The sequence below is a fragment of the Microcaecilia unicolor genome, chromosome 7, assembly GCF_901765095.1.
Source record: "Microcaecilia unicolor chromosome 7, aMicUni1.1, whole genome shotgun sequence".
In the NCBI taxonomy this organism is placed as follows: Eukaryota; Metazoa; Chordata; class Amphibia; order Gymnophiona; family Siphonopidae; genus Microcaecilia; species Microcaecilia unicolor.
In genome coordinates this window covers 97,187,093-97,208,980 of record NC_044037.1, presented here as the reverse complement: position 1 = coordinate 97,208,980, position 21,888 = coordinate 97,187,093, and the positions used below count along the sequence as shown (strand labels likewise).

The window sequence follows — 21,888 nt, the reverse complement described above, 5'->3', positions numbered from 1 at the left end:
ATGCAGGAAATGAGGGTCTCACACCTTTTTGAGTAACACAGTCTATGCATTTCTCAATTTTACTAGCATCTGCACTTATCTGAATGCCGGTGGCTAGTTGCCCACTGTGAAGATCCTGGATCACCTTAGAATCACGATGTCCCAGGCGGCGGTGCCAGATTTCCAGACTACATTTACCATCATTCTTCCTTACTTGCGCCATATGTGAGGCTTCACCTGAAATGCTCAGCTTATAAACATCATTATGCATAAAAGCTTCAGCATACACTTCATCATTTTTAGAGATTGTGCACTTACTGTTTTCAAAATGAATCACAAATCCCTTCTTATCTAATGTAGATACACTAAGCATATTGCAAACTGCTTGGGGAATATACAAGACATCACTTACAGGAATTTCTTTAACTTCATTAGACACTTTGCATTTTAAGAATCCAATACCTTTTGCTTGGATCTTAGCAGTCCCTGCGTTTGCAGTTTTAAGAATACCTTCCTCTGGACACATTTCCTGAAAGAAATCCTTACAATTGGTTAAATGGCATGTGCTCCCTGAATCCAAAATCCAAGTACTTTCATTTGAATTATTATTTACCATAGTCAAAGATTTTTCTGCCATTAGATAGCCCTTGTGTTTATCTTTGTCCTTCATACATTTCCTGGTTTGAAAATTCTTTAGTTCCATTGGCTTAGGTGAGCTAGAGGGAGTGTTTTGTGTTTCCTTACACCATTTAGATACATGTCCCTCCTTTCCACATGAGTAGCAAATCAGCTTGCCCTTGGGTGGAGTTTTCCCATAGCTCCGCCTTTCTCTGTTCTTTGCCAAGAAATTTGTTTCATTTCTCTCTGACTTGCTTTGAGAACAGATCTCCTCAGAATCATTTATTATGCATTCCTGCCTTAGTTTTGATGTTGCCTGTTCAAAAGATTGCCCTTCAATGGCCTCATTTACAGACCTAAAAACATCAAACTTCTTTGATAGTGAGGTAAAAAGAAATGCTCTTTTCAATGCATCACACATGGGAATTCCAGAAAGTTCTAACTTTTGAAATGAAGACATAAGATGCATAATGTGATCATTACATTTACTTTTATCCCTTAATTTGGTTTCATTCAACTCTGCTAACCAAATTGGTTGCTGCTTTGCATATGTAGTTGCATACATAGTTCTCAGTTTATATAAAATGTCCTTTGGTGTATCTTTTCCCTCCACTAATATGGCTTGTTTCTCTGAGAGAGCTTCCAAAAGCATGCACTTCACATAATAGTTTGCATTGTCCCATTCAGCCATATTTTCAGCTGTTCTGTCTTGGTCTAAGCATATATTTAATCTTTTTGCTCGAAGGAGACATATGAATCTTAGTTCCCACTGCCGATAATTAAACTCAGTTAATTTAGGCACCTTGAGAGAATAGAAAAATGGTGAATTTCTTCCCTCAGCCATTTTCTTAGCCTTCTGTCTGCTGTGTGGGGGGAGAGAGAGACAGACTGAATCTTTCCTTTAAAACTTAAGAGAAAAATGTGGCCTTTTTTTCTGCCTGGTAATATTTCTCTTCTTTTTCAATTCCTGGCCCTGGGCCCATAACCCTTTTGTTGGATTATTTGTAGTAAATAATTAGCAGATTTTAGTACACACAGCTTCAGCTTTAGAAATGTTAATTTCTTTCTTCATCTCTCTCTCATTCACCCCTGAATAATTCACTGCTGAGTCACTTTAAAGTTGAAGTAACAAAACATCTGTTTACTCACAGTTTGTAGTTAGATTATAATCAGACAGGCTTATATATACATATTACTATACATTTGTATTATCAGCTCCTTCCATGTGCTTAGATGGTAATGGATGCTCACACCACCATAGATCCTCTCAGGTTAGGAGAGATCATGAGCTCCATGTGCTCCATGTGCTGCATCTGCTGCATCTACCCCCACAGGAAGTTGCATAGCTGTGTGACCTCTCTAAGTAATTCACATCAGAGGTCACAGAGTAATCACAGAGAAATAATAGGTGACAGGCAATGCATGTAAAATACAATTACATTCCAACAAGGAGGACCAGTACATAACAAATGCTGGCTCCTCCCATGACCAAATTGCTTTCATTTGGTTGTTTTTGACATGGACGCCTTTGGTTTCGAAAATTGCCGAAATTCAGAAACATCCATGTCTAGGGATGACCATCTCTAAGGACCACCAAATTTAAGGATTTGGATGTCCCTGACGGTATTTTCGAAACGAAAGATGGACGTCCATCTTGTTTTGAAAATGCAGGTTTCCCCGCCCCTGGATTTCTCCATTTTGCAAGGACGTCCAAATCACAACTTGGACGTCCCTTTCGAAAATGCCCCTCTTTGTCTCCTTTACGTACTTATTGTGATCTATGTTCTTCTGTACTGTTTCGATCAATGTTAGATATAGTAGCCCCACTGGTGACTTAAATAGTGAATAAATCACATTCAGAGGGCCATTTTGGCTGATTATATGAAATTAGCAACTGTAAAGCTGTTATTGAAGAAAGGTTCTATGGATGTGGCAGCACCTAGTAACTATAGACCGATTTTAGTATTACCTTTTTTGGCGAAAGTAACAAAATAGGAAGTACTAAAGCAATTGCTAGATTTTGTTGAGAGAAATAATGTGTTAAATGAATTTCAGTATGGATTTAGAAAGGATCATAGTGTTGAATTTTTACTGTTATCTATGATAGATGAATTGAGGGTTGGAATGGATCAATAAATATTTGTTATTGTTTAACATCATCTGATTATTTTAGTTGCCTTCGCTGTGATTGTGTCAGTCATTGGAATGGATCAAAACATATGTTACTGTTTGGTAACTTTGGATATTGCTTCTGTATTTGACATGGTTTGAGTCCTATTTAAAGAGAAGATCTTTTGTAGTCAAAATTCGTGAGTCAGAATCTGATAGTTATGGAATTAATCATGGTGTTCCATAAGGGTCTGCTTTATATGCCTTACTTTTTAATTTATACATGGATTTTTTGAGTAAGGTATTTCAGAGTTTAAAGATATTATTTAGGGTGTATGCTGACAATATACAATTTTTCTTTCCTGTTAGGACTGATGTTTAAGAATTTTCTGGGATATTAACCTTGTGCTATGATAAAATTACAAAATGGATGCAGCAGCATAATTTATTTTTACATTTATCTGAAACTGAGATCATGTATGTTGGTAGACAATTGGACCCTGCATTACCTGCTATGTTGAATTATCGGGGAAATATTTTACCGTGAAACCTTTACGTCAAAATTTAGGGGTGTTGTTGGATTCAGATTTGACAATGCAGAAGCAAAGTGATCAAGTAATTTCAACTACCTTTTTTCAGCTACATGTCCTTAGTAAGCTGAAGGGAATGGTGTCTGTTAGTGATTTTCAAACGATTATGCAGAGCCTGGTATTAACTAGAATAGACTATCATAATTCTCTTTATTTAGGAATGTCATCTGACAGATTCCAGACTCTGCAGGTTGTCCAGAATGCAGCAGCACGTTTAATTGTGGGTGTACAGAAATCAGACCATATCTCTCCAGCTTTGAGAAGGCTTCATTGGTTGCTGGTGAAATTCAGGATGATTTTTATGGTGTTATGTTTGGTTCATCAATGGATTTATACAACAGTTCCTGCATATTTTCTGAATGTGTTACCCATGTATCAACCAAGACGTGCTTTACAATTGCAATTAACAAAGCAGTTAAGCACTCCTGCCTGTTCAGCATATCATTTTCTGATACTCATGCTCGAACCTTCTCAATTGCTGGTGTGGGCACGTGGAAAAATCTCCCGGGCCATCTGAGACTTGTTCAAACAAGCAACAATTTATGACACTTTTGAAGACTCATTATTTTACGAAAGCTTTTTTGGAGGGTTAACCTTGGACCTATTTGGAATAAGTTTCTCTAAAAACTGGAAATTAAGAACTGCAAAGCGAGAAGGAAGCCACTCTAATAAGGAACTGGGCTACTTTTAGCTCTCGCCTTCTCCAGGGAGAACTAGCAACGTGGAATTAATTTAAAACCAACATAACGTAAGCAGCTGTGCAGACTCTGCAGGGATTGACCAGGAGGAGAAAGGGACACAGAGGACAAGAGACAGGGACTTTTCACAACAAGTTCCCAGTTATTTGTTTTGGCTAGAGACAGCAGGAGAGAGATGGGAATGGTGTAGAAGTTTAGGTGGAAGAAAGATAGGGGACTGGGGAGAGAAGGGGATATATTCTTTTGAAGGAATACTGAGACAGCCTTAGGAAACCCATTTCCAGCCCTATAGTTGAGAAGAAAAGACAGATCAGAGACAGATTTGCAAAACCCGATCAGGTACCGCATACAGTTCAAGCTTCTCCTACTAACCTACAAATGCACTCAATCTGCAGCCCCTCACTACCTTTCTACCCTCATCTCCCCTTACGCTCCTACCCGTAACCTCCGCTCACAGGACAAATCCCTCCTCTCAGTACCCTTCTCCACCACCGCTAACTCCAGACTCCGCCCTTTCTGCCTCGCCTCACCCTATGCTTGGAATAAACTCCCTGAGCCCATACGCCAAGCCCCCTCCCTACCCATCTTCAAATCCTTGCTCAAAGCCCACCTCTTCAATGTCGCTTTCGGCACCTAACCATTGTACCTCTATCCAGGAAATCTAGACTGCCTCAATCTTGATTGACTGCACTTTTTGACCTTTAGACTGTAAGCTCCTTTGAGCAGGGACTGTCCTTCTTTGTTAATTGTACAGCGCTGCGCAACCATGGTAGCGCTTTAGAAATGTTAAATAGTAGTAGTAGTAGAATCACAGAACAGAGTGGTATGCTGTTTTTGGGAAGTCAGAGGGCAGAAAAAGGAGCCCCCCAAACTCCAGGAATTAAATCACAAACACATTTCATGGAAAATGTATCTGGAAATGCTCACACACTGATGTTCTAAAAAGCAGGCGTATGCATATCTTGCCATCTGCCTTTCTAGTTTCTTCAGTTTACCACCATTCTCACCATTTTTGTCCTTTCCTGTGGAGACTTGACAACCAGCATTTAAGCATAGATGATTGGGGCCCGCACAGAGTGGCGGATGCAGCTCTGGTCACCTTGTTGATCAGACTGGATGAACCATGTGGGTCTTTGTCTGCCATCATTTACTGTGTTACCACCCTCCCCATGTCTCTTCCATTGTCTCCCTTCCCTTCCCTTTCTGCCTCTACTGTGCCTTCTGTTTCCTGACCATAGATAGGATGGGATGGCAGTCAGATGCTTGTGGCTAAAGAATGAAATGCTATAGAAGGAAGACTTCTGATTCTGTATACCTGGAGTGAGTAAACTACAGCCTGTAAACCAAACCTGTCCGCTGGGTTCTAAATATTTGTCTCACTCCTTTTCACCATTATCTCAATAGAGTATAGCCTGCTAACATGTATCTAATGGTCATCATCATCTGGGGCCCTGAATAACAACGTTTAATGGCATACAAATATCAATGCATTATGAAATGCAAAGCTGAGAGTGATGAGATCAGCAGAGCTACTGGCTTGCTTCTGCCTTGGCTTTACTTGTGGTGGCACTAGCAGCAGTGCAGGTCAGATAGTGGCACCAGTACAGAGACCAGGATCAGCAGCAGCACCAAAACAGGCGCAAGCACTAGCAGCAATAACAACACAGGCACGGATGGTAGCACCAGCAGTGACACAGGCACAAGCACCAGAACCAGCAGCAGTGAATAATTGTTGCTAATTTTTTTTTTTTAATTAAAGAAGTGAAAAAATACATGAAAACCTTAAAGTACAGAAAATTACAATGATAGAATCTGTTGAGTAGGACACTGCAAATAAACCCTTTGCCCTAAGGCCATAATTGCTCTTTGAGGCGAGCTCCTTAAAGTACAGTGAAGGCGGTAAAAGAAGGCTCTTGTCAGTCATATGGAGCATGATTAAAGGCTGGTATTTCTTTGTGTGTATTCTTGTGGCTGCGTTTAGGAAGTGTTAAATTTAGGATGGGGCATTTTGAATATGATATACTGGTTACTTGGGGTAATTGTCATTTTTACGTGATTGTTGTAGGACGGAAAATGTATCTAATTTGCAGCAAGTGCAGACTAAGGAGCTGAGTCAGGCTCAAGGACTTTTGGTAATACCAGCTCAGGTTGCGTTAATGAATTGCAGATCACTTAAGGGAAAAATATAGTTTATTTGAGATATAGTTGCTACTTTCAAATTGGATATTATATCTCTTACAGAGATCTGGTTAAAATTTGGTGAGGAGTTATATTTAAATAATTCTTTACTGGTGAATTATTCCTACCTCTCTTCCTTTCATGAAAACAAGGGTGTGGGGGGAGATTGGCGATTCTTTTTTCTAATCATTTTTCTATAGAGCAGAAATCTGTGGCTGATCTGTTGTATAAAGAATTTTTATTGGTTACAATTTCTTCTCCAGTGTTTTTTTTTTAATCTGGCTCTACTTTACTTCCCTGCATGGTTTTCTTTGATGATGTGGGATATTGTTTATCAGACAATTAGTCAATTTGGTGACTAATTTCAGTGATGATCTAATTTTGGAAGATTTTAATATTCAGTATCATAGGGACATTAATCCTCGCACTGTTAGTTTTAAATCATATGTTACAGAGCTTGGATTAAAACAATGATAGTCCCACTCACATAGGAGGGTATATTTTGGATCTTGTTTTAGCTGAGGTACATACTACTTTGTATCTTGAGTATTTTACCATATTCTTGGACAGATAATTTTTTTAATAAACTTTTTGTTGAGTTTTAAGCAAGTAGAAACGCGAATGATTGATGATATACTTTATACAAGGGGGTTAAGTAAAATTGATCCAAAAACTTTACCTCCACTCTGTAATCTATTTCCAGGAGATTTCTGTGTGAATTCACTGGAATCTCAAGTGGAGGATTGGTTTAAGATTTTAAATGCAGCGGAAAGCCTTTTTGGCATTTAAATCTAGAGTTGTGGATCTAGGGGCCACTTTTTTTTTCTTAAATTTCTGTGTAAATGTTTGCTTTCCTTTCAGAACAAGGATTATGTTTTTTTGGGGATCCAATTCAGTTAGAACAGTTTCTTAAGGGTAATAAATAAGTATTTATAGAGAAGTGCACAGTAATTATGACATTATACATCTATTAGGTTTACCCTTATGAGTTTCTTGATTAGTTGTGGTATATAGTAAGTATATATTAGGCTCTTGGAGTGTGTCTGATAGGAGCTTATTCTATAAAGCAGAGTGGAGGAGTAGCCTAGTGGTTAGTGCAGCTCCTTGTGACTCTGGGCAAGTCACTTAATCCTTCGTTGACCCAGGTACAAAAGAAGTGTCTCTATATAATCTCCCTAATGGTATAAAAGTTGCCAAGAATTGTGTGTGAAATAATACAATAAATAGAAGTTGTTGTATTGCCAACCTCCTGAATAGAGAAATAAAACAATCTGACTCAGTTTTGATAGATACACTCCAATTAGACTTTAATGCCTGCCCAGTTCTTATAAAGAAAATGATTTTTATCAGAGCTTTCACAAGTTGGATAAAGTAATTCACTTTAAATTTTCAGTTTTAAAGTTTAAAAGCTTTGCAAACTTTGCTTCAGAAGAGTATCAACTTTCAAACAAGTTCTGTACAACTGAGAAAAGCCAATTGTTTTTGTACACTGCACTTACAAATCTAACTGTGCTACTATATAATTACTCTGATTACACAATTACAGAGCTAAGGATCCCTGCGGCATGTAGTCTTGGCAGGTAATGCTTTCTTTTCTGCAGTATTAGACCAGTGGGACAGCTAAGCACTGGAGTTACACTGGCTTCTTACCTAGGCCAGCTGCGCCCAGCCTTTGCCTCTCGGGGATCCTGAATAGATGTTGCATCACAGAGCCCTGGCATGGTACATCACTTTACTGTTTGCATCCCACACGTTGTCCCTGCAGGTGTGATAAAGGATCTCAGGGGTTATATTCTCTGCTGTCTTTGTGCATTATCCTTGCATGAGCAGTACAATATCACAGAGTTTACATTTCCTGTTGGTTGTGTCCGGTATCCCCACAGATGTAGTTTGTTTGAGTTGTTTTCCAGTTTCCTGGAGGTCTGTAGAATAGAATACAGCATAGTTGATTGAGTAGAGCTTGGTACTTGATTTTAATTGAGGCAATTTCCAGTTGTGGTGTAATAGATTTCATTATGGCTTCTACTATTAGAAAATGCCATCACGGCCGGACAATTGGCCCAAAGAAAGCGAAAGGTAGTGGTGGTTGGAGATTCACTTCTCAGGGGTACCGAAGTGCCCATCTGCCAGACAGGTATGTTGTCCAGAGAGGTGTGCTGTCTGCCGGGTGCCAATATTCGTGATATTGTGGAAAGATTGCCTAGACTCATCAAGCCTACAGACCACGCTCCTATGCTACTCATCCATGTTGGCACAAATGATACAGGTAAGTTTCCTATTGAACGTATCGTACGAGACTTCGAGGCTTTGGGTCAGAGGGTAAAGCATCTAGGTGCACAGGCTGTGTTCTCATCGATCCTCCCTGTCGAAGGTAAAGGGCGAATGAGAGAAGCTCACATCTTGGAGATAAATGCGTGGCAGCCTGGTTGGTGCTGATGAGAGGGCTTTGGTTTCGTAGACCATGGGATGATTTTCCAAGAGGCACTGAGCGGTGATGTTGTCCATCTGTCAAGGAAGGGGAGGAGTGTCTTCAGCAACAGGCTGGCTAAAGTACTAAAGAGAGCTTTAAACTAAAATTGATGGGGATGGGTATAAAAGGCCACGAAGCCATAATTAACCTCAAGGAAGGTAGGACATCTAATGCCTCTATAGAAGGGAATAAAAAGAGTAAAATCTGGAGAGCCTTGTATACCAATGCCTGTAGTATGGGAAACAAACTTCTAGAACATGAGGCTACAATGATGGAAGCGGACTTGGATTTAGTGGATATAGCACCGTTCACGGAGGAGAGTGTGTATCAACAACTAGAAAAACTAAAGGTGGACAAAGCCATGGGACCAGATGGGATCCACCCCAGGATATTAAGGGAGCTCAGAGAGGTTCTGGCGGGTCCTGTTAAAGATTTGTTTAATAAATCCTTAGAAATGGGAGAGGTTCCGAGGGATTGGAGAACGGCGGAGGTGGTCCCTCTTCACAAAAGTGGTGATAGGGAAGAAGCTGGAAACTACAGGCCAGTAAGCCTCACTTCGATTATTGGAAAAGTAATGGAAGCGATGCTGAAGGAAAGGATAGTGAATTTCCTGGAAGAAAATGAGTTGCAAGATCCGAGACAACATGGTTTCACCAAAGGGAAATCGTGCCAAACGAATCTCATTGAATTCTTTGATTGGGTGACCGGAGAATTGAACCGGAGAAGGTGGTAGAACGAGAGGGCATGAAATGAGATTGAAGGGGGCAGACTCAAGAAGAATGTCAGGAAGTATTTTTTCACGGAGAGGGTGGTGGATGCTTGGAATGCCCTCCCGCGGGAGGTGGTGGAGATGAAAACGGTAACGGATAAACATAAAGGAATCCTGTGCAGAAGGAAGGGATCCTCAGGAGCTTAGCCTAGAATGGGTGGCAGAGCTGGTGGTTGGGAGGCGGGGCTAGTGCTGGGCAGACTTATACGGTCTGTGCCGGGGCTGGTGGTTGGGCGGTGGGGATAGTGCTGGGCAGACTTATACGGTCTGTGCCAGAGCCGGTGGTGGGAGGCAGGGATAGTGCTGGGCAGACTTATACGGTCTGTGCCAGAGCTGGTGGTGGGAGGCGGGGTTGGTGGTTGGGAGGCGGGGATAGGGCTGGACAGACTTATATTGTCTGTGCCCTGAAGAGGACAGTACAAATAAAAAAGTAGCACATATGAATTTATCTTCTTGGGCAGACTGGATGGACCGTGCAGGTCTTTTTCTGCCGTCATCTACTATGTTACTATGTTACTATGTTACTATGTAGTGGCGGTCCCGGAAACGTGGTTCAGGGAGAACCATGACTGGGATGTTGCTATACCTGGTTATAATCTATTCAGGAAGGACAGAGTAGGAAAAAAAGGGTGGAGGTGTGGCATTATATGCTAAGAATGATATCCAAGTGACAGAACTGCAGGACATGTGGGGTATGGAAGAAGCGCTGTGGGTTAAACTGGAAAGAGGGAAAGGAAAATGTATCTATATTGGAGTGATATACAGACCTCCCTCACAGTCAGAGGAAATGGACAGAAACTTAATTGAAGACATCCGCAAGATAGCTAGGAAAGGGGAAGTACTACTGATAGGTGACTTCAATATGCCGGATGTTGATTAGGGTGTCCCGGCTGTGGGGTCGTCTAGAAGCAAAGAGATCTTAGATTCCCTACAGGAAGAATTGTTCCGGCAGTGGGTATCGGAACTGACGCGGGATGGAGCTGTTCTGGACCTGGTGCTTACGAATGGAGAGTACGTTTCTGACATCAAGGTGGCGGACCATTTGGCATCTAGTGATCATCGTATGGTATGGTTCAATATTAAAACAGAAGAGAGGGCTCACTCAAGATTGAAGGAACTAACTTTGCCAAGATTGGGGGAATTTCTCAAGGAACTTAGCGGGATGGGAACAGCTGAAGGATGTAGAACAGCAATGGACAAGACTGAAAGGAGCTATATTAAAGGCGACTAACCTTTCTGTTAGAAAATTACATAAAAGTAAGAGGAAAAGAAGGCCTCTCTGGTACTCGAATGTAGTAGCTGCAAAGATAAGGGAAAGGAGGCTAGCCTTTGCACGTTATAAGATGACTCAGAAAGATGAAGACAGGAGAGAATACCTAAATAAGTGAAAAGAAGTTGAAAAAGCTATCAGGAAAGCGAAGCGGCAAATGGAGGAAAAGATAGCTAATACGGTAAAATTGGGGGACAAGACCTTTTTCAGATATGTAAGTGACAAGAGGAAGTGCCATAACAGCATTGTGAGGCTCAAAACTGAGGGAGAGAAATTTGTGGAAGATGATAAGGAAAAAGCTGAACTGCTTAACGATTATTTTAGCTCAGTATTCACGAATGAAAGACCAGGGGTAGGGCTGCAGAAAACAAAGGCTAAAGGGGATAGATGTATGGTAGACCAAGACCCGTTTACAGAGGACTGTGTTCGTGAGGAGCTTGCCAAACTAAAAGTAGACAGAGCGATGGGGCCTGATGGGATACACCCGAGGGTGCTTAAGGAACTCGGAGAGCAGGGCCGTGCCTAGGGTCTCTGGTGCCCCCCTGCAGACTATCAGTTGGCAACCCCCCCCCCCCCTCGTGTGGCACAAGATGGAAAGGCTTACAAGCCTTTCTTGCGAAATACTTGATCGCAAATAATTTTTTATGATTTTTAACCGTGAAAATGATCGCTCACCACTTGCCACACTGACAGGAATTGTCAGCAATATTCTTAGAAAACAAATTAATATACATTGCAAAATAAGATAGTAGATGTAAATTCTCAACGTGGACATATTCCAATCACTACAATGAAAATAAAATTATTTTTTTCTACCTTTGTTGTCTGGTGACTTTGTTTTTCTATTCATATTGGTCCCAGTCTCTGATTCTGCTGCTCTCTATCTGTTCTCTTAACTCCGTTTCCAGGGTTTCCTTTTCATTTATTTCTTTACTTTCCTCCTTTCTTCTTCATTTCTTGCCCTACATCCATAAGTAAAAGCTGTGTTCTACTCTGTGGAATTGACTGGAGGAGGTATAACGTGGATCCAGCTTTTGCCTATTTTCTCCATCCATGTGCAGTTTTTCTCCTCTCTTCCCTTTCCCTCATCTCCATCCATGTGCATCTTCTTCTTTTTTCTTTCCTCACCTCCATCCATGTCCAGCACTTCTCCTCTCTCATCCCCTCCATCCATGTTCAGCATTTCTCCTCTCTCGTCCCTCCCCTGTATCCATATAAAGCAATAATTCTCTCTTCCCTCTCCTCCATCCAAGACCAGCATTTCTCCTCTCTCCCCACCAACTCCTCCATCCATCCATGTCCAGAGAATCTCTCTTCCCTGCCCTCCCCTCTCATCCATGTCCAGCGATTCTCCTCTCTCCCCTGCCCTCCCCTCTCATCCATGTCCAGCGATTCTCCTCTCTCCCCTGCCCTCCCCTCTCATCCATGTCCAGCGATTCTCCTCTCGGCCCTGCCCTCCCCTCTCATCCATGTCCAGCGATTCTCCTCTCTCCCCTGCCCTCCTCTCTCATCCATGTTCAGCGATTCTCCTCTCTCCCCTGCCCTCCCCTCTCATCCATGTCCAGCGATTCTCCTCTCTCCCCTGCCCTCACCTCCCATCCATGTCCAACGATTCTCCTCTCTCCCCTGCCCTTCATGTGCAGCGAATCTCTCTTCGATGACCTCCCCTCCCCTCCATGTCCAGCATGGAGAGGAGAGGGGAGGGCAGGGGAGGGAGATGACATGCTGGACATGGAGGTGAGGGCAGGGGAGGGGAGAGAGAATTGCTGCACATGGTGGGGAGGGCAGGGGAGAGAGGAGAATCGCGACTTCAGGTAAAAGATTTTGGAGCGCGAGAACAAGAACAGAAGGGAGCGGGCAAGTGAGCCGGACCTCAGGAAAAAGGTGCCGGTACGCTGTACCGGTGCGTACCGGCACAAAAAAAGCACTGTATGTATCCCTCATTGATAAGTCTCTGACTCTAAAGTTTAGCAATTTCATTAAAGCAAAATGTATTTTCACATATCACAAACTCTTCCTATCCAAGCAGAATGTTTTATATTTATTTATTTATTTATTTATTTATTTATTGCATTTGTATCCCACATTTTCCCACCTCTTTGCAGGCTCAATGTGTCTTACAATACATCATGAATGGTGGAGATATATAAGAAATAAACATTTAGTAATTACACACAAAAAAGCAATCAGATTTTCACTTACCAGCTCTTCAACACAGCTAAACTTCCTCTTTGAACCTACTGTTTGAACCATCAGCCAATGAAATGGCTTTTAGCTGTAGATATCCCAGGTTACCTGATAATTATGCACACATCATTGCAGTCATGCCCTCCTCTCAGTGTACATGCTCAGAAAAAAAAAACTTTGAACCACTTACAGATTTTAACAAACAATTACACTATTTATTTTTTATTTCTCCCCAGTCTCACTTGCACACCAAACCTGTCCTCTTTAATTTGAATGTTGTTCAAGCTCACCCTTAATGAGGAGTTCTTCCCACACCAAAGACATATATAGCACTGGTTGTACTCTTTGAAGCAACTTTGGCAGAGCTTGTCTGCCTCAGTTAGCACTGCTGGTCTGCCTTCACTTCCTGACGCAGAGAGGGAAGGGCAGAGGAGAGAGGAGAATCAGAACTTCAGGTAAAAGATTTTGCAAGTGAGCGGACCTGGGCGGCATCCTCCAGAGGTCGGCGCCTCCCTGCGGTGCTTACCCCGCTTACCGTGTTGGCACAGCCCTGTCGGAGAGGTTCTGTCGGCTCCGCTGATGGACCTCTTCAGTGCTTCCTTAGAAACTGGAGTGGTCCCGGTGGACTGGAGAAGGGTGGATGTGGTTCCTTTGCACAAGAGTAGAAGTAATGAAGAGGTTGGGAATTACAGACCTGTCTGTCTGACCTCGGTGATGAGTAAGCTAATGGAAACGCTTCTAAAAAGGAGAATTGTGACATTTCTTGAACTATATGGAATGCGAGACCCGAGGCAGCATGGCTTCACTAGTGGCAGGTCATGTCAGACGAATCTGACTGTCTTCTTCGACTGGGTGACCAAACAGTTGGATGTGGGAGGGGCGCTTTATGTAGTATACTTGGATTTCAGCAAAGCCTTTGACACGGTTCCGCACAGGCGACTGATAAATAAATTGAGTGCCCTCGGTGCGGGACCTAGAGTAACTGATTGGATAAAAAATTGGTTGAATGGTAAGAGACAGAGGGTGGTGGTAAATGGAGCTTGCTCTGAGGAAAAGGAGGTCATCAGTGGAGTACCGCAGGGATCGGTCCTAGGGCCAGCTCTTTTTAAAGTCTTTGTGACTGATATTGCAGAAGGGCTGTCTGGTAAGGTTTGTCTCTTTATGGATGATACTAAACTCTGCAACAGGGTGGACACCCTGGAGGGTGTGAATGACATGAGGATGGACCTAGCGAAGCTAGAGGAATGGACCGATATTTGGCAACTAAGGTTTAAGCCCCAAAAATGCAGGGTCATGCACTTGGGTCGTAAAAATCCGAGGAAACGGTACAGTATAGGGGGTGTAGTGCTTCAGTGTGCGAAGGAAGAACGGGACTTGGGGGTGATTGTGTTTGATCACGTTAAAGCTTTCAAACAGGTAGAAAAAGCGACAGCCAAAGCCAGAAGGATGCTTGGGTGCATAAAGAGAGGCATGACTAGCAGGAAAAAGGAGGTGATAGTGCCGTTGTATAAGTCTCTGGTGAGGCCTCATTTGGAGTACTGTGTGCAGTTCTGGAGACCGCACCTATGGAAACATATAAACAGGATGGAGTTGGTCCAGAGGGCGGCTACGAAATTAGTAAGCGGTATTGAATGCAAAACTTATAGGGACAGGCTTAGGTACCTCAACATGTATACGCTGGAAGAGAGGAGACATGATAGAAACGTTTGAATATCTCAAGGGCATTTATGTACAGGAAGAGAGCCTTTTCCAAATGAAGGAGAGCTCTGGAATGAGGGGGCATATGACAAAGTTAAGAGGGAATAGGCTTAGGAGTAATCTAAGGAAGTATTATTTCACAGAAAGGGTGGTGGAGGCGTGGAATAGCCTCCCGGTGGAAGTGGTGGAGTCGAGAACTGTTCCAGAATTTAAAAGGCATGGGATAAGCATGTGGGATTGCTTAGGAACAGAAAGAATTAGGGGTTACAGAGGATGGGCAGACTGGATGGGCCATGTGGCCTTTATCTGCCGTCATGTTTCTATGTTTCTCTTTTCCCTTTTCTGGAGCAGTATATAATTTTGTAGCCTGGCAGACATATGTCATAGTAACATAGTAACATAGTAGATGATGGCAGAAAAAGACCTGCACGGTCCATCCAGTCTGCCCAACAAGACAACATATGTGTAAACTTTACCTTGATTTGTACCTGCCTTATTCAGGGCACAGATCGTACAAGTCTGCGCAGCAGTACTTCCCGCCTCCCAACCACCAGTTCCACCTCCCATCATCGGCTTTGGCACAGACCGTATAAGTCTGCTCTCCACTATCCTCGCCTCCCAACCACCAACCCCTCTTCCCCCCACCTGCTCCGCCACCCAATGTCCAGAATAATCTTTGTCAGGGATCCATGTTTCATTTAGGAAGGCCAAGCCGAGGTCTTCATCGGTTATCTAGTCTTTTATTGTTTCTGTTTTGTTTACCACTGATCTGGCATTGATGTAACACACTGATATTCGTAGGTAATCATCTTCTGGTAGTGTGACTGTAGTTACTTTTGTTAGTTGACGTTTACTTGGGTCTCTGTGATTTTTGGTTTCCTTTCTGGTTGTTTGCTGTGTTTGGGTGTGTATTAAATGCCCCGTCCTGCTGAGTGGGCTCTGCCTGGGACGAGGACAGCTCTTCCCACTGGATGACGCAGGTTGATTAGTATTGGTATGTTGTTGCTTTCACCTTGAGTCAGGTCTACTGCAGATGTTAGAAGCATTAAGATTGATAACCCTATTAGAATTTTTGTAATGTACATGTTATCACTTGGGAGTGTGGGGAAGGTTAATGTGATGCCAGGTCTCTGTTTTTGTTGTTTGATTTTTTTTTAGGCATGTGTGTGTGTGCATCTGAGGTGGTCCACGGTTTCTTTTTTTTATCTGGGGGTTGTGAATTCCTTATGCAAGGAGTTTCCCCATGTGCAGGTTTTATTCTCTCCAGAAAGCTGTGGTGATGGATGGGGGAGGTTGGTACGGCACAGCTCTCAAGGCTCATCTACCAACCTCTGGTGGTCTCGGCTTGCTCCACCTCGTGGTGCTGATCACAAATGAGGGATCTTTGCTGGCAGCGGTGTCAATGGGCTGAAGATGTTGGCGCCTCAGTTGCCTTTGGGGAGTGGTTCCTGGCCTGACTTCTCCGATGCTTGTCCTCCGGTGCTCATCCTCCATGCACCCATCGATGGCACTGGGCTCACCTCACCACACAGTGCCAATCACAAGGGTGGAATTCCTGCAGTAAGCGGTGGTTGTAGAGTGAGAGGAGACAGAGTCCCATCTGCTGGTGCAGCCCAGCAGGGCCTCTGGTCAGCAGGACTCCAGTCACTTGGCAGCCAGCAGCAGCAGCTCTGCCACATCCGACCCACTGGGTTCGCAGAACAATGATCGGTGATGTTCCAGGCTGGACACCTTTTCTCCCAGTGTGTTCAGGGAGACTCAAGTTATGGTTGAGTTTCCGCATCTGGTTCTTGACTTGTCGAGAGCCTTTTGGTTGGGCTAGATTGTTCTAGATTGGGCTGGGCATCGACAGGCCTCCGTCTAAGTTCAGGTTTGATTTGTCTGTTTTGCTAGATTTTACTATACCAGCTCTGAACTTTCTTGTCCAAAGTCTAGTATCAATTTCATATTTTTAGGCTTTAGTTCACCTCATACTATGTCAGGTTTTGATCTGCTTGTGGTATCTGAAGTATTTGTGGTTTATCCAGTTGTTTTTCCTTGTGTGCTGGACTAATTCTGAGTTTTGTTTTGCAAACTCTTTCTTTTCCCATGTGCGAGCTTCCTGGTGTTAAACTGTATGAAGTCCTACCCTGTAGATGCAGCGTGTGAGATTTTCACTGGTGTTATAACTTATTGTCATCTCTTTCAGGTGTCAGCAGATCTGCAGAATGAGGTGCTGATGAGTTTGATGCAGACAGATCCTGATATCATTGATTACCTTCTGCGGAGAAAGTTTCCAAGCCCCCTGTAAGTTATTCAGTACAAGCATTAAAGATAACAAGTGAGCAATAAAGATATTAACTGTGAAACAACAGGGAGTAATAATATTGCTGTACATCTGGGAACTTTCAGAAAATTGGGTGTTGCTTATGCTAAGATTAGTGGTGGAATGGGAATAATAGCAATAATCAGTGCATTTTTTTCTAGCAAAAAAGGTGCCAGATTGCAAATGCTAGGCTATCCTTCAGGGTGAGGTGATCACTGAGGGACCCACCCCACAATAGCCAGGCTTACTATAACCAGCCACAGAATCTGTGTAAAGTCAGAGCTTGGGCTCTTTCATTAATACTTGGGGACCATGACACACATTTACCAGGCAATAGAAAAGGTGCCAGTACTCAGAACTTCTGAGTAGCCCCTACAAAAAAACGCTGGTAATGGTAAAAATAATAATGATAATAAAATAAATATGCCTTTTTTTATACTATTATAACCCTTAGATCTAAATGAACATGGCTTTTCTATACTATTATAACCCTTAGATCTAAATGATCGTACTGGACAATCTAAAATCTTCATTCCCTTCAATCCTCATGACGCCTGACGCACACCTACCTCATTTGACCACAATATAACCTTGTATTTGTTATCAACCGAATTGGCAAATGCCTTTACGGTACTATGTAAGCCACATTGAGCCTGCAAATAGGTGGGAAAATGTGGGGTACAAATGCAACAAATAAATAAATAAATAAATTTACAGTAAAGAGGTTAATAATAGCCTCAGTAATAGATTATATATTATTTTGTAGAATGTATTATTAATGCATTTTCTTTCATATTGTTATCTGCTCTGAATTTAAGGGCCAAGCAGAATATAAATGTGTTGAAATTAAATCAAATTAAATTAAAAGTAAAAAAATATAAAGGGGCCCTTTTGCCAAACTGCAGAAAAATTGGCCTTAACTTGTCCTTACACAGGTCATTTCTGTAGGTTAAAGCCATTTTTACTGCTGGGGTAAAATGGCCGATTTTTCTTTTTTCTGTATTAAGGGCCACGTGCTATTTTTCCAATTATTATGTGGCCATTAGAGCGTGAGTAGGGACTCTCATGCTAAACCTGTGCTAATCGATTAGTGTGTGACAATGCCCACGTGCTAGCTGATCGGCGCAGGACATGCCCGCTCTCCACCACCAGAACTGCCCCAACATTAAAAAATAAATTTTATTTTTTTAGAATGTGGGTAGTGCGTACACATCCAAAAATTACTGTGGGACACTTCAGCACACTCCACGGTAAGCCATTTGTTTGTTGCGATAAGCACTCGTTAGCACTTGCCGCAGCTTTGTAAAAGGGCTCTAAAATGAACACTGAAATGATTATGAAAAATGCTTAGTAAACAACCAACCTTTTAAAAGTTTCTAGTATCAGAAATAATACTTTTCACATCTAATTTTGGAGAGTAATGAATTCCAGAAGCTTAGATAAACTACATTAAAATGTTTCTTATTGAGAAGAGATAAAACAATATAAGAAGCCTTTGGAAGGTCAAACATTTGCATATATTAACTGACTGGACAATAGACTGGGCCTAACCTTCAGTAGAGATATCAAGTATGGGGAACATTCTCCATACATCATTTGCATATATTTGCATTTGCATATATTAACTGACTGGACAGTAGACTGGGCCTAACCTTCAGTTGATATATCAAGTATGGGGAACATTCTCCATACATCAGCTTAAAAGCTTGTCAAATCATTTCAAGTTTAATATGAGCTTCTATTGGCAGCAAATACAATGATTTTAACAAAGGAGTCACCCTGTTGTATTTTTAATTACATACTGTAGCATGACCTTAGAAGCTGTATTCTGTAAAAGTTGCAATCTTAAAAGCAATAATTTTGGGATACCTAAATACAAAGAGGTGCAAATAGCTCAACTGTGAAAATACAAACGTGTGAACCAGTTTTTGTAAGTCATCTAGAGAGAAAAATATAAATATAAAAATCCAGCTGCCTAATTTGAAATTTGTCTTCTAAGCCTTAGTCAATCCAGACTCCTAAAGTGTGGACTGGGTTTGGAATCATCCAATATGTCAGCTAAAGGTGGTGAACTGACTTTCCCACCAATCCAGAGTAATGTATTTTCTATTCAATATTTAATTTAAGAAGATTGGCAGTCATCCATTTCAAAATGTTATTAAAGCAAATAGAAATATATTTTTCAATCAACAAGTGATGTAGACACAGGGAATATTATCTGTACATCATCTGCATAGATATAGGAAAGGTCAAGAGATTTCAGATTTGCTTCCAATGAACTGAAAAATTATTAAACAATATAGGGGAAACTGGGAAGCCTTGAGGGAAAAGGCTTTATGAAGAAAGTCACACAGTGTGTTCTGCTATGGCATGTAGGCATGGGGGGAGGGGGTAATACTATAAGGATCCACCTAGTTATAGGCACTATTCCCTTTAAGCTGAGTGGGGGTCCTCCAACTGCATTGCTACCAGTTGGGAATGGTGCTTCAGTGTTGTGTTTTCAATCTCTAGGAAAAGGCAGGTTTTCTGGAGTCTGCAGAACTTGCTTGTCCCTCACTATTGAAAATGTGATAGTGAAACAGCACCCCCTGTTGGCAGGACTATAGATGGAGGACTTCCACTCAGCTTAGAGGGAACATTGGTTGTACGTAGCAAGAAGATGCATAAATGGTGGTATTTTAGTCATTCACATGCTTAAATGGCCTTTTATGGAGTAATGATGCAGAAAAGTACATGCCGTGTGATTTGATGGTAGATACATACATACATGGAGTGCCCAAGTTTGCACATAAATTATAAAATACTGTAATTTATGTGCATTCCAACTTAAAACTAGGCACAGACATTTACACCAATTACCAGGCTGTTGTAAGTGCTTGTGCCTTAAATATAACTGCATTTTTGGCCACCTTTCTATAAAGAAAAATATGATCAAAACCGAGCTTCTCATTTCCACCTCCAAACCCACCTCCCCGCTCCCCTTGTTTTCTATTTCTGTTGATGGCTCTCTCATTCTCCCTGTCTCCTCAGCTCGAAACCTTGGGGTCATCTTTGACTCTTCTCTCTCCTTCTCTGCTCATATCCAGCAGATTGCCAAGACCTGTCGTTTCTTTCTTTACAACATCCGTAAAATCTGCCCCTTTCTTTCCGAGCACTCTACCAAAACCCTCATCCACACCCTTGTCACCTCTCGTTTAGACTACTGCAATCTGCTTCTTGCTGGCCTCCAACTTAGTCACCTCTCCCCTCTCCAGTCGGTTCAAAACTCTGCTGCCCGTCTCGTCTTCCGCCAGGGTCATACTACCCCTCTCATACTACCCCTCTCCTCAAGACCCTTCACTGGCTCCCTATCCATTTTCGCATCCTGTTCAAACTTCTTCTACTAACCTATAAATGTACTCACTCTGCTGCTCCCCAGTATCTCTCCACACTCGTCCTTCCCTACACCCCTTCCCGTGCACTCCGCTCCATGGATAAATCCTTCTTATCTGTTCCCTTCTCCACTACTGCCAACTCCAGACTTCGCACCTTCTGTCTCGCTGCACCCTACGCCTGGAATAAACTTCCTGAGCCCCTACGTCTTGCCCCATCCTTGGCCACCTTTAAATCTAGACTGAAAGCCCACCTCTTTAACATTGCTTTTGACTCGTAACCACTTGTAACCACTCGCCTCCACCTACCCTCCTCTCTTCCTTCCCGTTCACATTAATTGATTTGATTTGCTTACTTTATTTATTTTTTGTCTATTAGATTGTAAGCTCTTTGAGCAGGGACTGTCTTTCTTCTATGTTTGTGCAGCGCTGCGTACGCCTTGTAGCGCTATAGAAATGCTAAATAGTAGTAGTAGTAAAGAAAAGTAGGCACCTATTTTTTTTATTGAATATGCTTGAGACAGCCACCATAACCAGCACCTTTAGTAAGCACCATCTTACAGAATTATCCTCCAAATACCAGCAAGAAGGAAAGCATAAATTGAGAGGAAGAGATTTGCCTTAGTGACAAGCACCTGCAGGAAAGACACAATGGATGTACACTTCAATTTCTGTCATGATCAGATTTCCCAGAAAATATTGGCCAAACCCATTTTCCAGTTCTAAACCTTTCCTTCCCTCTTTACCACTATCTCTCTCTTCTTTCATTATCTGATATATGCTTGTGCTCCTTTTCCTTCTTTTTCTGCACTGGACTCTGGAATTTTTGCCCCCCAGTGGTGCAGGCCATAGATTTTCCTCTCTGAGGTTTCCCGCGCCTTTGCAGTCCTTCCTCCTTTGTTGTTTTGCTCAGTCCCTTTTCTATTTTCTCTTTCTCACCTCCACTTTCTTCATTACTCTCACCCCTCTTCTCTCTCTTTTGTAGTTTCTCCAACTCTTTCTTCATTTGCTTTTTTTCTTTTCCTTCTTTGTCTCACTGTGCTTTCTCTTCGTTTCTCTTCTCCCTTTTTCACTGTTTCCCTTTTGCTCTCTTGCTTTCTTTCCCCTAATCTTGCCCATCCCTTTCTTTGATCTCTCACTGTCTCTTTTCTGTCAATCAATTGAGAAATAATATAGGATCGTACTGGCAGTGCAGTACAAGTAGCTGTGCTTTTTCTCTCTTGGTGCTGTTCTTCCTCCTTGAAGAAAACAGGCCATGGTGGGAAGTGGGAACATCAGTACAAGGGACAGTACCATTTCCTGCTGTCCCTTGGAGCTGCTCTAGCTCTACTCTAGGCACTATAATACTGTAAGGTTCAAAGTGCTCCTGAAGATTCAGGGGCAGATGCTCAAAAGTTCGAGTAGGGACCTCACTCTACTACGAAATTAGTGCAAAAAAATAGCCGATGCATGCTCAAACTAACAAGCATGCAAATTACTGACACATTAAAATTGCAGCAGTAATCTGCGGCTTAGCACTAAATGTCAATTTTCCTGTCAGTGCCTGAGCGGTGATTGGCTCAGGCACTGAGAGGAAAGTTGACGTTTGAAAAACCCCATATGTCACGGCACGCATCAACCCCTTACTCCCAGCCTCCAACCTGACA

The 21,888-nt window shown here is 42.3% G+C and overlaps 1 protein-coding gene across 3 annotated transcripts in view; it reads left to right on the top strand.

The window, feature by feature from the left end:
• LOC115474819 (rho GTPase-activating protein 6-like) overlaps window positions 1–21,888 on the top strand; it is a 337,817-nt gene that overhangs the window by 300,061 nt on the left and 15,868 nt on the right. For all 3 annotated transcript variants that reach the window (XM_030210489.1, XM_030210488.1, XM_030210490.1), the window contains exon 10: window positions 16,755–16,852. In XM_030210489.1, coding sequence (XP_030066349.1) covers window positions 16,755–16,852 — 98 coding nt within the window. The remainder of the gene's footprint in view (window positions 1–16,754; window positions 16,853–21,888) is intronic.